The 17,650-nt window shown below is 46.4% G+C and overlaps 1 protein-coding gene across 3 annotated transcripts in view; it reads left to right on the top strand.

The window, feature by feature from the left end:
• P4HA1 (prolyl 4-hydroxylase subunit alpha 1) overlaps nt 1-17,650 on the top strand; it is a 720,153-nt gene that overhangs the window by 487,166 nt on the left and 215,337 nt on the right. For all 3 annotated transcript variants that reach the window (XM_069610530.1, XM_069610531.1, XM_069610532.1), the window contains one exon: nt 1,365-1,464. In XM_069610530.1, coding sequence (XP_069466631.1) covers nt 1,365-1,464 — 100 coding nt within the window. The remainder of the gene's footprint in view (nt 1-1,364; nt 1,465-17,650) is intronic.

Below are 17,650 nucleotides of genomic sequence, written 5' to 3'. Positions count from 1 at the left end.
CTTAGAGAATTATATCTTCAGGATTTCCTTTTTCTTTTATATTTGATGGTTTGTAAAGTGATGATCTGAGCAAGTTTAACATTGACCTAGCTAAAATAGTTGGCGAGGTGAGCCTGGGGGTGGAGTGGTGGTTTGAGTTTTTGTCAATTCTATGACGTCAGCAGAAAACCAAGCTTGCAGCCAGGTAGTATCAGCAAGGAGTTGTGCTCTCAATATCTCGGAACGTTTTAAACAACTTGCAGCAAAGAAAAAACGAGATCAAAACAAATTGGACAAAATTATGGCAGCTGCTAAAAATACAGGATTGTAGAATATTTGGAGGGGAAAAAGATCAAGAGCCTTGGATGCCCTGGCTGGAACTCCGTGCTTTAGTATGTTAGTCTCATAAATTGCCGTCTGTTTTCTGTGCTTGATCTTTGTTGTCGGTTCTATAGATGAGCAGTTTACTTTCCACTTTTTACTCTCTAGAAAAGGCATTTATTCCCAATTTAATGGTGGGAAAATACTCCCAACTAAAAGTAACTGATGCGTGCGAACTTGCTCCCCTCCTGCAGAGCTCCACGAATACGTTCAGGTCAGTGGTACCAACAGAGCAGTGCCACAAAGTTCTATTATTGCCTGATCTGAAGAGAAGTGTATGGTAAAAATACATCTTTTCAATCTTGGATAACTAAATGCAATTAAGTACGGATTACAAAAAGGTAATCTTTTCTAGAGTAAGTATATATTTTTAATCGCCTAAAAAAAAAAAGACCCCCATTGGGTGAAATACACTCAATTCAATATCTTACATAGAGTCCTGTATGCAGTTAAATATATTCTTCTTGGAAGGTCTTTTTCCTTCTCTCGAAACTTGTGCTTCAGGATTTTAATATTTTATGTCAGTCTGTTGCTAAATAAATACAATATTTTGTGTAGGTTCTTAAAAATTAGACCCCTTGCCTCCCCTCTCAAATATAATCTGCGCCCCCAATACATGGGCATGTTTCTGATTTTTACACAACCCCTTATCTTGTTGCGCAGGTTCTCTTGCCTGTAATTGCAATTTTTCTAGCATACTTTTAGCATCTGCAAGCATTTTAGCAAATGAGTCTACCGCAAAGACATGACATGTTGGACAAAAATTATAAAATTGTGTTCGATTTTAATTTTTAATGTTTCCAGTGGTGCTAACTTTAACCCTGTAAAGCAGTCAGTACTATGCTTACATATTGTAACATATGTAGCAAGAGCCATGCAACCATATGATTGGATTAATTGAAATGAAGTATTCAATTGTTAGCCGATGGTTTTCAGTGAAATGGTATAATCTGTTAGAAAACAATTCTCTGCAACAGGAACTAAGTTTTATCCTCATTTCACAGTGCTTGGCTCTCCGGATATGAAGACCCTGTGGTGGAACACATAAATAAGAGAATACAAGATATCACAGGGCTTGATGTGTCTACAGCAGAAGAGCTTCAGGTACATTAACAATGGCCTTTTGTGAAATGGTTTTGAAACCATAAATTTTGAAACCTTCATATAAATCGTACTAAACTGGAAACTAATGCTTTAGTTTCCTTTTTGATATTACTTGATTGATATCATTGAGGAACATTTAGCAATTAACTGGGAACACTCGTGGGGGATGAAGAGAAAGCACTTACTAGCTTTTACCTCGCCTGCTTACGCGCACTTTTCAGAAACCTAATTTACACTAAAACTCAAGGTACCTTTTTACCACATCTGTCTGTTCCTTAAAATGAACTGGGTGGAACTAGAGGTCCTGCAGGCAATTAAAGGTCTGATTATGCACTGTACAATGTAGTATTGCTTTTACTCTTTTTCGTGCATATGTTTATAAAGTAACAATCTTGTTTGTACTCCATTTAATTTTGAACCAAAGTTTCCCCAAGACTTTGTTTTTGTTTTAAATAACAGGTTGTAAATTGCCAAATAAGTGCAGCATAGGATGCATTAAAAAATATTGTATTGCTTTGCTGATGCATATTTAAGGACATGAACGAAAATGCTGCACTATTTTGGCTCAATTGTCGCTCCCATAACACAGTATCTCGCCAGAAAATCAGTCCAGACCCAACGTTTATCCAATTGAGGTGTCTATAAACTCTGGTAATTAATTGTGCTTCCTGTACACTTGCCACATTCCCACTGACCGGAGAACCCATCACTTAAGTCAAACAACAAGGCTTTGAATTGGGATATAATCTATTGAATTTAGGGTCGTCAAGGCTGTCCAGCTTGGGTAATATATTTTCAAAGCCAATAAGAGTCTATGCATTGATGCTCAGAGGCATGTTTGAGAAATCTTTTAAATTCTTAGGCTTGTTGTGTTTATCTTTTTAATTATGCTAACCAAAACCTTGTTATGGGTCTACTGAGAACTAGTGGCCACTTGCACCCAAGGGCAGAAGAAGGCCACAGAACCCGACTACCCTGATTGAACAGTCTACTCACCTACCACACTGATAATAATTTAAAACAAATGAAAAAAAACACTCGGGTGTCAAAAAAGGCCTCAAAGCCAGACCATCCCTGCCATCACCATGCCCACTCTTCTTGGGATGTTAGCTGAGTGTCCTGCTCTAGTCAGACTTGTTCCCCACAAAGGAGCCAACCGTGCTAAGAGGCCATGCAATTGCTGACTGTTGCGTAATACAAATGCTGACAAACAGAACATGTCATGTATGGTGTGTGTCCTGTGCAATATTTGATTCTATGTCCAGACCGGATTACTCTACCCTTTACTTCTCGAGCAGCACATAACAAAAACATAACTTCAAGTGAAAGCACAAGTGATAAACAACTCCTCCCAGTACAAACAGTCTTTCATAGTCTGAACTTGAAAGGCTGTACGCTTTCCCATGTGATCCTTCCTCCACCAATCCCGGTCCTGATCACACTTTAACCTCTCATGTCCCTCTCCGTACATTTATTTTCCCTCTATTGTGGTAGTGCATATGGGCTGAGGCACGCGCTTCTGCTTAGATGTTTACTTGTGCAATTGTTAAATCATTTACACGCGCTCTCAGCATTACGATTTCAGTTCCAAAAATGCGTGCTTACGCTTGCAGCTTTCAAAATTGCTCACACAGTACTTTTCAATAAAGGAATCTTGCACTTAGTCTTTTCCTTCAAGAATTTTCTTTCTAAACGTTCAGAACTTTTTTAAAACTACTTAGAACTAGTATTTTTAAGTTCAGTTAAAAGAAACTTAGCAACTTGGGTTGCTTCATCTGTAATTCTTATTCAGCTTCACAATATGACCTAAGTGTCATTTAATCTTTTGAGATTGTCTCCTCATAAGGTTTGTCTCTGGTTCTTAACTTACTGGGTTACTTTAATTAACAAATATTCAGAGCTACAGAAACTGCGACCTGTCTTTAGTGAAACTCGATTGAAAGGCAGTTTAGAACTCTAGTCAGAATTCCAAACTACCTCACCATTCATCTCCTCCAATCATTGTTGCTGAATGGAAACACCATCTTGCTCTGGGGAAACAAAGGCCTCCTGCTAGTTTCATTAAGGAACATTTACATAGTCTATATCTTATCCAAAACATAACCCCAAACATCACTTTGCAAACGTTTTCATTAAAAATGTTTAAATGATCAATCTAAAAGTGAATTTTTACATGTTCCTTTTTAGTGAGTGCTTTCTTTAAGTAAGTGCTTTTAGAATTCTAGAAATGTACCATGGGGTGCTTTTGTAAGTATGTGCTTTTGAAATTCTAAAACTAAACCATGGAATCCTGACAGGAAGTGACCAGTGGGGCATGACAGTACTCCCAGAGTTCCGGTGCCCCCTCGGCGTGCGCTATTGTGGTCAAGAACCTCACTAAGACCGTAGGCAATGCGTCGGGCACATAATCTGAGGGCCCTGACTTTGATTCTCACACAGACAGCAGGATGCTTAACACGCTAGCTCCAGTGCACCGACCTCTCATAGACCACGCCACCTGTAGCCCAAGTGCAGAAACACATACAAATAGCAGACCCTGCTTAGGGCTCAACGGGCATAGTCTCGAGTCAACTTGTTCTGCCATACAAGGTAGCAGGCCACTGCCCCGCTCACAGCCCAACTTTGACGGATGCACGCCCTAAGTTATCCTGCCTGCCTTCCACAGCCCCTGATTGGCCAGAGTTAACCTCCAGCTCTATGCACAGTCCCTACGCTAATCTATGGAACCATGAGTAGGAGGGAGGCCAGGGATTCCATAGGGGATTCTGATGAGCCACAAGAGGTCCAGCATCAGACACATTGTCCAGAAGGTGGTGTGTACAGATATGGGGCTGTTCAGCAAACAATTGAGCGTGTTCGAAGATTGCATAGCCTTCTCACAACACCTGAGGGAACTAAAAGGGAGTGATCCAGGAGAACCAGAAGCCTCCAGTTCCATCAGATTACAGGGATAGAAGGAAGCCAAAAGACGCACAGCGCCTATAACCTGCCACCTGTGCCCCACGGGCTCGCCGCAAATGGTGCACAGGAGCGCTAAATGAGCGAGGACCTGGGATAAGGTGGACCCAGCGCCATCCACAAGCCAGGGGAACAGCAACTACGTTTCCCTGAGCTCTGAGGAGTGGGAAAAATGCATTAAAGTGACAGCGGAATTGATCTGCTGATCGATGAGACAATTTTACTTCAGTTCCGACACCCTAATGTGAGACTCGATTCACACTGCTTTAATGCATTTTCTGCTTCTTTATTTTGGTCATTGATGTGTCAGAATATTCTGCTTTTGCAGCTTTTCTTAATGTTCATGTTAATTTTAGGACTAGCATTTGAGCTTCATTTTGCATGTAATCAGTTGAGATCTGTTTTGATTTCTTTAAGCCACCTGAAGACGATCGAGGATGATTGAAACATGTGCATGCCCTGGTTGCTATTTAGAATGTCATAAAATGAACATTAAAAAAACTGCAAAAGCAGAATCATGTGAAAAATCATTGACCGCAACAGGAAAACAAAATAAAGAAGTACTCAATGTATTAACAGTGTGAATTGTCCCTGACTTTGAGAAACGATGAAGCTCTTTAACATTTCTTTAAAAATTACTTAAAAAATAAGGTTTTTGAAAAATGGAGTGCTTTTGTTATACAGAGGTTATTAGAACAGGAGGATGTAACCTGTTCTGAGTCCTCCGAATACAGTGGAGACAAAAAAAGTGAAGACACCTCTTCAAGTGCGAGCAGGGTGTCGAAAGCTGCAAAGAAAAGTAGGAAGAGGTGTAGGGAATGGCTAAAGCGGGGGACAAATTCGACCCAGAAGCCATAATTCATCCAAGAAGCCGCCAGCCAAAGTTGCGTCAAATCTCAAGACGCACCTTGCCCTCTGCTTGACAAGGTCAGAAGTAAACAAGAGCGGAGTGTCCTAGAGTTCAGGATAAGGTGGCGGGGACACCCGAGAAAGATGACCAGGGGCGGTACGGCAGAGACATTAAAAAAGGCATAGTTAGAACGTGGAAGTCCTGCCAGGACAAGATGCTAGATGTGGAGCCACTGGCAACGTTTATTTAGATGGCTGAAGAGGCGATCCATCTGCTGGGGGGGTGCTAACTGCGCCATAGCAAAAGTGCTCTGGTTAAGATTGACCCAAAATTAGAAGCACTGGTCCCAATCAGAAGCAGCAGCCACCGCCAAAGGGAAGCTATTCGGTATCTCCTTTATTTAAGATATAGCCAAGTTCGCCAGCACCTATTCGGATTTGGACAAAGCACAAGCATGTGTCAAGCGTCTTTGGGACAATGCTTTTTGGAATGGCTAGCAGAGGAATGGTTTGTTCTTTGTTGGATAGGTCCACCAATAACCGAGCCGTCTGTGGGAGCAAGACGACCGCAAGCCGAATCCCTTCTTTCCTTCACGGGGGAGAGAAGGCTTACCCAGAGGCTGGCAGTCTGGTAACACGCAGCAAAGTTATACCTCGGGAGAGAGCACAGCAGCACCGCTCTGCATGCAAACGAGGGGGAAGACTTGCACAGTATGCCGGGAGGTGGCAAGAAATCACCAGAGACGCTTGGGTCCTGAAGACAATTAAAGGCTTTTGTTTAGTTTTAACAGAATCCCATTCAAGGTCCCTGGCCTGATACTTTTTTCTCGGGTGGACGAGCGCTTGTTGGGAGAAGGTTTGCCAAACTTCAGTGAAGGCGCGATTGTGCCAGCGAAAGCAGACCAACCCCCCGCACTCCCAAGAGTTTTGTAAGCAACATATTTCTGGTCAAAAGAAAGCTGAAATTGAGGCCAGTCATCAATCTGAGCATTGAACACGTTCTTAGTGTACGTCACTTCAAAATGGAGGGCATTCTCCTGCTGCAGGATTCTTGCCGAAGGGAGATTGTCTTGCTCGAATCGAACACAGGGATGCTTATCTGGCAGTTGCGATCTTGCGACGATATTGTTTTGTGCAGTTCCTTTGGCAGGGACAGCAATGGAAATGTTTCTGCCTGTCATTTGGCCTAGCGTTGGCACCATGGTGCTTACGCAAGTTACGTAAGCCAGTGGTGAACAAACTGTGCTGGGACAGTTTTTCTGAAGTCCAACTAAGGGCTAAGTAAAACCATTCAACTGAGACAGTACAAGAGAAGAGTCCACTCTTAGTATAAGGCTGTACCATCTGTGTTCATGGTAGTGTAGACAGTGTTGGGGAGAATTCTCAGAAATGTGCTAATTCCCTTCTACGTTAGATACCCCCAGCTCTTTTGCTAGACTTTAGGACTTTAAGTTTTTATCCTGTAGAGAGAGAGGGAGACCTTTTTCCCCCCACTCACGCGTTTTTGTTTCATTTGAACTGTTTTTGGTTTTGGAGTCTGACAAACTCCATAGTCTTCCTCCTTTTGTATTGTGACACACAGCGCTCTCAGTACAGTGTCACAGAGAAGTCCTTTCGATTCATCTAAGGTTTAAATACCTTCTCTTGGATAAAGTACTGTCTCCACGAGTAGTAACGTGAAATTGACTTTACTTCCCCTTTTCTCTTAGATCCAGCACACACTTTCTTGGATAGTGATGGGGGTTACTTGGTATCCCCTTCTGTTTACTTTCTCGTGTAAAAAAAATGTTGTTACCCTTTCTAAAAATTAATTGCCGGTGGCAGTGGTTTACCTTTTCCTACCATTGTGCGTTTTTACCGCAGGCTGAATCCTCAGCTGCGGTATTGCACCCATAGGTGCCCACTTTGTCAAAATGGGCCCGGTCTTCTTTTTTCGCCATTTCTTGTTTGAAAGGTCCTTCGAAATTTGCTCTGCATGCCAAACCAGGTTTGGTCTCTTTGTTCCTTTTGTCTTTGGCGGGATTCACTGGTGAAGCCCGCCTCTGGCTCCAGTGTGTTTTCCAGGGCCGAAAGCAAGGAAGGTTCCTGAAACTCCCTGTGCTTAGTCTCCTTGGTTACAGGTATGCACCCAAAGGTGATTGGCCGGCTGGCTGTCCTTGGAGGACAGCCACCCTGCTGTGTGACTGAGAGCTAGGTTGTGAATGAATGTGAGAGAATTGCATAAAAGGCGCAGTCTTTTGCAAGGAAGGCAGAGTCGACCACTGGACGAAGGAACTGAAGAAAGAAACTGAAAGAGAAGCTTGTTGCACCTAATGGACCGTTGATTTTCCCGGTAAAGCCCTGCTGCAGTGCTGAAGCTCCATTTTTGACATCAACTAGAGAAGCCTGGAAAGACTACTTCTTCCCTTGGGTTGGTGGGACCAATCGACCCAAAGACTAACTCGACTGGAACACCTCTGCTGGCTGTATTTCCATTGCTGCTGCAGGAACCGAGTGCCAAGTGACAAGAACACCAGAATAGAGTGCATTGTTTTTAAGCAGGACACAAGCTCCAGGCAGATCTTCAAGACTCCCTCAAAGCAGGACTAACCAAGCCTGAGCCACCTCAACAGAGTACTGGACCCCAGAAGCAAAGAGTCCACAAGGTGTCCAAGAACCGCGGTGGTGCTATTTGCAAGTAGCTGAAACCGCAAAGTGCCGCTGGTCTATATAGTGTCCATTGCTGCTGCCGACCTTCAAACCATAGTGCATGAGTTCCCAGAAGTCCTCCCTCTTGTCCTCACGACTGAGGCCCAGGAACAACAGGAACAACAGGATCTGCAGGACTACAACAGGAACAGAAGCCAGCTGAAACCTTTTCTTCAGGCTCGAGGTACTGTGTAACTAGGGGTACTTAACTCTTATCTGTAGCTTGCTTGCTCTCACTTGAGACTTGCATTTGCTGCATTTTGCAGAGTTGCTTGCAGCTTTCCTCACAAGCCTCCCAGCTTGTGGCCCAACAGTGATTTCTTTTTACAACAAAACTCTCTTTAACATTGTGCAAGACTTTTCCTATTTTCACGAAGTGCTTCAGCTCCTTTGGACTTTGCTCAATTGACATTGCCTGTCCTGGCTCCCCGATGACTCATCTTACCATCTGACTTTGTTTAACTATCCATGCAAGTCATACATACCTTACCTGTATAGCTGGGAAATGGTTAATCCATATTGCATTGGGGAATTCTAAAGTGCTTACCTGTTTCAGAAACTGTTAACCATTGTTTCCTTCCCTAACCTTTTCCTTTTTGTCCCAAATTCAGTATTACCATTTAAGTGTGAAAAGTAATATATTAATGTCCAGTCTCCTAGCTATTGAAGTCACCTGAGGGTGTAGGAAGTCTGTGTCATCCCAAAAGGGTATCTACTTACTTAACTGAAGGAGTGTATTGTTGAAGTATATTTTAAATGTTGCATATTGCTCCCTTCTAAAGAAGGCTTATTTCAAATGGATTGTGTACTCCAACGTATTCCACATCTTTGGCATGTAATGTCCACAGCTGTGTACTTCGGAATTTTTTTCAGAGGAGAACGTCCTGCGTAGATGGCGTCGAGTCGATGTCCCTCGAAGGCCTCTGTCGAGGGCGATCTCACCGGATGTTATAAATAGGACGCACGGCGCCCGTTGCCTCAGTTTTGTTTCTTCCTCAAATGTGTTTGCTTCGGAGACTCGGCGCGCCTTGTGTATTCCTCATCAATATCTCTTCTTCGACCCCTCTGGCTTTAAGACTTACCGGGACTGCAAGTCTAAGATGTCGATTACGGACCCGCCTCGCATTTGTTTGTGGTGTCTGGGCGAGAGTCGTGACACTGACGACTGTTCCAAATGCCAGTCGCTGACTGCTAAGGCCTTGTGGAAGGGGAAGTTACAGGTAGGTAGGGGTTCCAAACCCAGTAAGTCTCATAAAGCTGCTAAGGGGATGTCCACCGACGATTCGAGGGGCAACTCTCCTCGTCGGAAGGAGTCCTGGGGATCTCGGTCCCGGAGTGGTTCCCACCATTGGTCGTCCTCGCCTCTGCATTCCCAGAAGCGCCGTCACTGGTCGCCTTCCCCGTCGTCCTCGGAGGATGGCACTGCAAGGAAAGTGGCTTGTCCTACGAAGTCCTCGACTCCGGAGGAATGGGCAGTTTTCAGGGAGCAGATGCTGGCGATTTCTTCAATCCCAGGGCACAGTTCTGTCCGTGCCTTCGGAAGAAGCAGGCAGGGAACTGTCTCAGTCCGTGGCTCGTGTGCCTTCGGGCTCGGGTCCTCGGCGCAATTCTCATCGGGAACCTTCGAGGTCCTGTTTGTACAAGGTTGAGGTTGATCGCCAGAGACTTGCTTCAAGATCTCGGTCTTCGTCCCCGGCGAGACCGCAGAAATCTGGCAAAGGCTCGAGGTCGGCGTCGACTCTGGCGCCGTGTCTATCGGATACGGATGTCGAAGCTTTGCCTTCACACCAGCGCTGGGCGCAGTCGGGCCTTTTGGCTGGAATTTGCAGATGGAGGTCCCTGGTACTGTGGATCCTCCAAGGAAGGCTACTTCCAAGTCTGTGAGGCCTGTTAAGGATTCAAAGACTCTCTTCTGTCCTGAGGCAGGAGTTTTTTCTCCCTCTGGATGATATCTACGAGGCTGAGGAGAGGTCAGATTTGGAATTTGACCCTGTTGAGCCTGATGTGGCTCCTGTCTTTTCCGGGGACAGTCAGTTTGAAGAGTTACGTCAATCTCTTCATGATGCCAGTGGCTTGGACACTTCTCCTGAGGTTGAGTTTGGCAGACTTGAGCCTGAGGCTCATGCAGAGTCATCCTACAGGAGACTGATGGCTAGGGTCACTGAGTATCTTGATTCGTCTAGTCCTCTGGACGCTTTTGTTCAGGATGACTTAACTGATATTTTGGATCAAGGTCCGTCCTCTGACCCGGTGTTACCTTTCCATTTGACATTGCAGAAAAGGGTGGCGGCGGCTTGGCAGTCACCGGAATCTTTTCCGGTGGTTAACAAACCGTTAACTAAAAAATACCGCCCCTCCACTAGCGTCCCCAGCTACCTTTCATCTCACCTCACTCCCGAGAATTTGGTGGTTCAGGCGGCTACAGCCACCTCGAGGCAGGCGGCGTACCCTACCATCTCTCCTGATAGGGATGACAAACGCTTCGATGGATCGGCACGCAAGGTGTTTTCTGCGGGGAGTATGGTGCTGAAGTCGGCCAAATCAACTTGTGCCTTAGCAAGATTTTCACACACTCTGTGGGATTGTTTTTCTAGCGGCTGAGCATTTTCCCGAAGGGGAAGACAGGGAGGTGTTCCTTGCTCTCGTGCAAGATGGCAAGGATGCCATGTATGACTCTCTTCAGTCGGGATTGGAAACGGCCGACAGTGTTAGCCGGTCCATGGTTGCGAGCACCGATACACGCAGATTTGCGTGGTTGCGGAAGTCAGGTTTTGCTCCGAATGTGCAAGCCCGTCTTTTGACCATGCCCTTTGATGGCACGCATTTGTTTGGCAGCAAGGCTGACGAGAGCCTTGAGAGGTTGCAGGCCTCAAAAGCCGCGGTTAAATCTTTGAGCACAGCTGTGCATCAACCTCTGCCTTTTCGTCCTAGGGGACAGCAGTAGTGAGAATGTTCCTTTTATTTACTGCTACTTTTTTGTTAGGACGAGAGGAGTTGCCCGTCAAAGGGGCCAGCGAAAAAGTATCCATGGTGGTCGGGGAAATAGGGGTGCTAAAGCCGCTCAGGCAACTGCCTCTTTGTCTTAAGGCGCTGCCGCAGCCGCTCCAAGACAGTCATGAGGCCATGTTCCATTGTTCGCTGGTTATGGGCAGACTGTCTCAGCATCTCGAAGAATGGCGAGCTATTACTTCGGAAGCGTGGGTTCTGGATGCAATCGCCCACAGCTACTGCCTCCCCTTCCTAAAGCGACCTCACGACAATCCACCGTGGACTCTCTTTGAAGCTTCCAGATCCGCTCCTTGTGCAGGAAATCTTGACCCTGCTGGAGAAAGGCACTATAGAACTGGTGCCTGTAGCGGAGAGGAACAAGGGTTGGTATTCCCCATATTTTTTTATTCCAAAGAAAGACTCGGATTGAGACCCATCTTGGACTTGCGTTGGTTGAACAAACTTCTCAGGAAGGACAAGTTCAAAATGGTCACACTTTCTCAGGTCCTCCAGGCCCTTCGACGTCCGGATTGGTTGGTGTCTCTCAAAGCACAGAAAGTACCTGAGGTTTGCGACTGGCAGCTTGCACTTTCAGTTTTGGGTCCTGCTGTTTGGATTGACCTCTGCCCCGTGGGTCTTCTCCAAGCTAATGGTGGTGGTGGCAGCGTATCTCAGGTGAGGGTGGGGGGGGTTCACGTCTACCCCTATCTGGAAGACTGGATAATCGGTGCGCGTTCTCCCGAGCAAGCGACGGATCATCTCGGTCTCAACTGTCGCTCCCTCCAAAGCTGGGCTTCTCCCTCAATTTCAAGAAGTCTCATCTGACACCCCACCAGCTCCAGTACATTGGGGCTGTGTTGGAGGACACGCCCTTGGGGAAGTGCTCGCCTCCCAAGGTGAGGGCTCGTCACATTGTGCAGATGGTGGACAAGTTTCAACATGCCCAGCGTCTCCCGGCTTTCAAATTCTTAAGGTTGCTCAGCCCCATGGCATCCCTCATTTTTCTGGTGCCAGAGGCCAGGCTGAGGATGAGATCCCTGCAACGGGTCCTCAAGATGCAGTGGTCACAATGCTCAGGCAAGATGTCGGATCCAATTCTGATTCTACTCTCGGTCTCACAGGATCTTCCATGGTGGGCCAGCGACGGGATCCTGATGATGGGCGAGCCGTTTTGGCAACCGTGGCTGGAGGTGACTGTAGTTGCGAACACTTCCCTCACAGGATGGGGAGCTCATGGTGACGATTTGACCGCCAGCGGTCGTTGGTCTCCGTCGGCGTCCAAACTCCATGTCAACCTGTTAGAGCTGAGGGCCATCAGGCTGGCCCTGAAGGCTTGTGTGCTGTCTGTGCGGGGGAAGAGTGACCTGATCATGGCAGACAACACAGTGGCCATGCATTACCTTAACAAAAAAAGGGGGGGGGGGTAGGGTCACTCCCGTTGTGCAGAGAGGCAATGCAGCTCTAGTTTTGGGCAATCCAGCAGGGAATATCACTCATGGCAGTTCATCTGGCCTGAGAGGAGAATGCGGCGGCCAGCGCTCTGAGCAGGTAGAGCACTGTCTCTCAATAGTGGGAGTTGGCTCACAATGTCCTTCTGGAGATCTTTGCCCTTTGGGGAACCCCACAAGTGGATCTCTTTGTGACCAGTGCCAACCGGAAGATGCGAGAGATTCTGCTCCAGGGAATTTCCTCAGAGGAGCCTTAGACGCATTTGTCGTGGATTGGTCAACCAAATCTCTGTACGTGTAAGTTATCTCTATATCAGTGTAAGTTTTGCAACTGGTGCAGAGGACACAATGTCGATCCTTTTCAGTGTTCCGTTCCCATGCTTCTATCTTTCTTGCTTTCTTTGGCCCACAGGGGCCTTCAAGTCGGTACTATTAAAGATTACCTGGCTGCGCTTTCTATCTTCAAGCGCTCGTCCAAAGAATGTTCTTATTTTAAGATTCCTTTGATTTCCCAATTTCTTAAAGGGCTCACTAATGTGTTCCTGCCGTCTCCGTTTCAGGTGCCGGTTTGGGATCTGAATTTGGTCTTGAAATGCCTAATGGGTGCTCCATTTGAACCTTTGCACTCTTGTCCTTTGAGACTGTTGTCTTTCAAGACTGTGCTCTTGGTTGCGGTTACATCAGCTCGCAAAGTGAATGAATTGCAGGCACTTTCATCTAAGCCGCCCTTTACTGTGTTCCACAAGGATAGGGTTGTACTGGGGGGTACGTCCTTGCTTTCTACCTAAGGTAGTGTCTGAGTTTAATTTAAGCCAGAAAGTGGTACTTCATTCTTTCTATCCTCCTCCTCATCCTGGTAAAGAAGAGGTTGAACCCTAGGTTGAACCCTAGGAGAGCTCTGAGCTTTCATATTTCTAGGATGTCCAGGGTCAGAGTGGACGATCAACTTTGTGGGGTATGCTGGACAACGATTGGGCCAGGCTGTTAACAAACCTACCTTGTCGAGGTGGATTATCCTCACCATTACTGAATGTTGGATTTACGGGCAAGAACATCCAGTGAAAAGAACATTACCAGTTGGTTAGTAACTTGTTCTTTAAAACTGACTGTTAAATGAATAAATGATTATTTAATCAATAAACCTTGAGTATGTTATTTGACTACATGTCACTGTGAATCTGTTACAACCCTGCAGCTCACATTGACCCCTCTTGAGATGAGCCTGGCTGCTCAGTCACTCTACCAACTTGTGTAGGACAGGCCTATACCAAAGGTTGGGTTACCTATTGCCAAGAGGACAAGGCTGGTGTAGTCTCCCACAGGGTTACTACATATGATCTTGCCTAACACAGAGCAGCCAGGCCTATTTTACGAGGGAGAGAGGGCTGCACAATCAGTACAAAGAAATTGTAATGCAGGTGGTCCGAAGAAACACTATGTATTGTAAAAAATAAATGGTTTATTTAAATACAAGTAGGACCGGATCAATCTTGGGGCAAATGGGTACGAGCAGCCTTGAACATCTCTAAAAGAGATTACCTCTCAGCCGTGAGATAAAAAGCCAATTGGCTCACACCTCCTGGAACCATGATCTGTCGAGCCTCACTCCTAAACCTCCCATAGTCCTCCCCCTCACCCTATCTCGCTAAGCCGCCAGGCCCTCATCCCTTAACCTGTTAGGCCCCCCTCCCCTAATGGTTTGTCCTTTGCTGCCAAGATTAATGTAACGGGTCTGAAACAGCGCCCTGATGCCCTCGGGCGCTTTACAAATGCAAATAATTCAAAATAAATATGCCCACAATTATAAAAACACAGCACTATGCTTTAAAGTACACAGACCAAAGCATAAAACTTATTTAGAACATGAACAGTATTTCTAGATAAGTCAGACCTTATCCAGCACATTCAGTAAAGGTCACACCTATTCTTGGGGAGTAAAACCATAAGTTACTTTCAGATTACTTTACATTAATTCCAGGGTAATAGACCCTGTTAGTGGTACGGTGACGCTCAGCAATAAATCACCTAGTAAGTCAACTGGACAATATACTTTTCTGATCTAGTGAAACACAAATTCTACGAACAGTATAAACCTAAAACTCTGATTCAGGATAACTGTTACTCTAGGGGAGTTGGACCTTAGTGTGTAATATTCAATTACAGTTGCTTTTAAGTTCAAACTAGGGGAAGCAATAACTCTATTTTAGGATAATTTATACTCAAGGTAAGTAAAACCTATACACTTTTTACAGGAGCTAACATCAACTTAAAGGCAGGTATGACCCTAAGACTGTTTTTGTGTCTAAAGCAGACCAGGGAAAGCAAAACCCAGTGTTACTTTATGAATGACTATTCTAGGTAGGTAAAACCTAAAACAGATTTATTCTGGACAGGCTAACAGCAAGTCGGGGGAAGCAAGATTCAGTTGGGGGACACTTGTAAATGTATCCTAAGAGGAGTAGTGAAGTGAAACCAAAAGCATTCATTTTGAGAAGAGGCACAACCAAATCACAGGTGAGTAATATAACCTTACATCTACTTTCTGTTAGAATTGTGAAACAGTTTCTAAGGAAAGAAAGATGTTACATATACTTTTCAGAATGGAAAAACATTTCTAAGTTAATTAATACTGTTTGTAACTGTTCACTCTGAGTTAGTTACCAACCAACTTATTTTGCAAGTAACTTGTAAACACTTTTCTCATGTTTGTTAATCGGCTTAGAATCACATGCTGTGCATAGTCCGACATCTTGAGTATTGCATCTTGTTTAACACTATCCCTATAGTGACATTAGTGTACCCACAATCCCTCACGCATCAAGGTCCCTCAGATTATTTTTTTCTGCCCAGTATCTGGTCGCCTTAAGCGGAGCTCATAAGAGACATTGCCATTATTCGACCTTTTGTTGTTTTTTTGTTAATATCGTTAACTATCATCACCCCCAGCCTCGTCGACAGCCTTCCACACCGCCGAGACCAGATCTTCGACGGACGGTGGTTTTCGACAGACGGTGATCCTATCGGCGCTGCCGCCCACATGGCCCGGCCTCGCCGGCCTACACAGTAGGGAGAGTGGGGGGGTCAAGGCTGACATTTCTGCTTCTTCTAGAATGCCTTTCCTTTCCTCCCCCCTTTCCTTTTGGGTCGTTATCACTTATTACGTCCTCAGCTATGCAAAGGACTCCTTTTAGATTTTGCCCAGTTTGTAAAGGCAAATTTCTGTGGAAGGACGAGCACAAGCGGTGCAACCGCCTCTTACCCCTCGAACACAACGAGGCCGGTTGCGCGGCCTGCAAGCTCCTTCGACCAAAAACTGACGGAACGTAGGGTTAAAAGGTGGCCAGCCAAGGGGATGTCTAAGGCTGATTCCTCGCCCGCTGCTGCCGCCTCCTAGTGTGACGAGGGAGATAGTGATAACTCTATCTCCGTAACAGAGGTTGTTGACCCCCCATCGGAGCTCTCTCGCTCTGTGGCGTTTGTCCCTGGCCCCGACAGGCACGGCTCCGGCCCTGCTTTTGGGGATGTACACCCCGGCGACACTGACGGACACAAACAAGTCACTAAGCACACAACCCACGGCCATTCGTCAAGAAAATCCAAGAAGGCCTCTGCGCCAATGGAGACGCCGACACAGCCAGCTGCCTCCACCAACGGTAAGAGTCGGCAGCCCTCCCTGCAGCCGAATGCGCACCTAGCGGCTGGGCGGTCTAATACAAAGGGCGCTACCACTAAAACATCATCCGTCAAAACGCCTCGGAAGAAGGTGTCTGTCGAGGGCAAGGTTCCGGCTCTGCTGAAAACTACTCACGACCAGCCCCCGGCTAAGAGGATGGTCGTGGAAAGCATAGCACGGATAGTCTCCCAAGACTCTCAGAAACGGCTGGTGAAGGAATCACTGAAGCCTGCTCAGAAGGTCCAGGAGATGCCGAGACCTAGTGAAGGTGCGTCGAAAACACCGGAACCTCCCCCTAGGTCGAAGGAGAAACCCAGAGGTACTTCTCCACCATCGGGCCCACAATAAGGTTTCTCAGAGGGCGACGGGGGGGGGGGGTTTATTTCCTCCACTTTATGGGAAAGATCTCGACGCCTAGAGGCGGAGGAGCAAGCCTTTCCTCCACTAGACGTTCTGGGTCGTCCCACTGGACTAGGGAGAGATTTAAGTCCTGTATGAACAGGCTGGATAGGTTTGTGTCCACTTCTGAGCACACTACACCTAAAAGACCAAGGGAGGTATTCCCTCAAGCCCCTATAGCCAAAGTCCCAAGACGTTTCGACCCCCATGAGGAAGAACTAGACACATATGACCTCACTGAAAGGGATCCCCACTTTGAGTAAGAGGATGAATTCATAAATACTGAGGATTGTCAAAGACCCTGTAGGGGACTTTGAAGAAGACCTCGACACGTGTGAGCCACAGCCTTGGCAGTCCCCAGGGGCGTCAACGGACCCTGATGCTTTGAACTTGGCCTCTCCACAGACTACACCTGTCAGAGATCCTCCACCTGTTGTAACGCTCACCTGGTATCCATGGGGACGTCGCTCAGCCTGTTCTGACCTCGAACACTTCCCTGGAGGCTATTAAACTGTAGACTGGGCCTGAAACACAGGATTGGTAGAGTTAAACTCCCTATTGTCTGTGTGCTTGAACCCCTTCTTCCCCGGGGTCCAACCCTTCCCTTTGATCCCTTTGATCCACAGCTCACCTTGTTTTCTTGGGAAGTGTGCTCTCCGTCCTGCTTTCAGCGCAGGGGCGCGTTGATTGATGCGGGCTCGTTGCTGCCTAGTTACTTCACTGGCAAGAGTCCGACAGGTAAGTATGAGTCTTTTGAACAGTTCTCTAACTTCGTTCCTTTCCTTCCTTAGATGATGGCCGGCGTGCTGCTGAGATGAGTAGCGCTGAAGGTGAGTGACAGCGCAATGCATCCCTTTCGTATTTGCATTGAACGGAGTTCTTTTTCTGTGTCTTTTAGGTGCCGCGACGTTTTCAGTGTGGATGCCGGTTATGAAGATCAAATGCGGTGGGTAAACGCGGTATACGGCGCCTCTAGATGTTTCCACGCTAACCTGGAGTGTCTTTTCCCTCTTGGAGATGGATGAGAAGTTCCGGAGACAGAGTTCCCCCAGAGCGGCTGGGATTCAGGTAAGCGTTTGAAGCTCGTACAGCATTTAAAAATAAGCGAAGATTTGCAGAATGCTTACTAATGCCTTTTTTCTGTTCTTTTCCCTTTTCCTTAGGAAGCGGCGTGCTGGGATGG

The sequence above is a fragment of the Ambystoma mexicanum genome, chromosome 8 (assembly GCF_040938575.1).
Source record: "Ambystoma mexicanum isolate Mex_15411 chromosome 8, UKY_AmexF1_1, whole genome shotgun sequence".
Classification (NCBI taxonomy): Eukaryota; Metazoa; Chordata; class Amphibia; order Caudata; family Ambystomatidae; genus Ambystoma; species Ambystoma mexicanum.
Note: the sequence above shows the minus strand (reverse complement) of the source record. Positions and strands in the feature narration are given on the sequence as shown.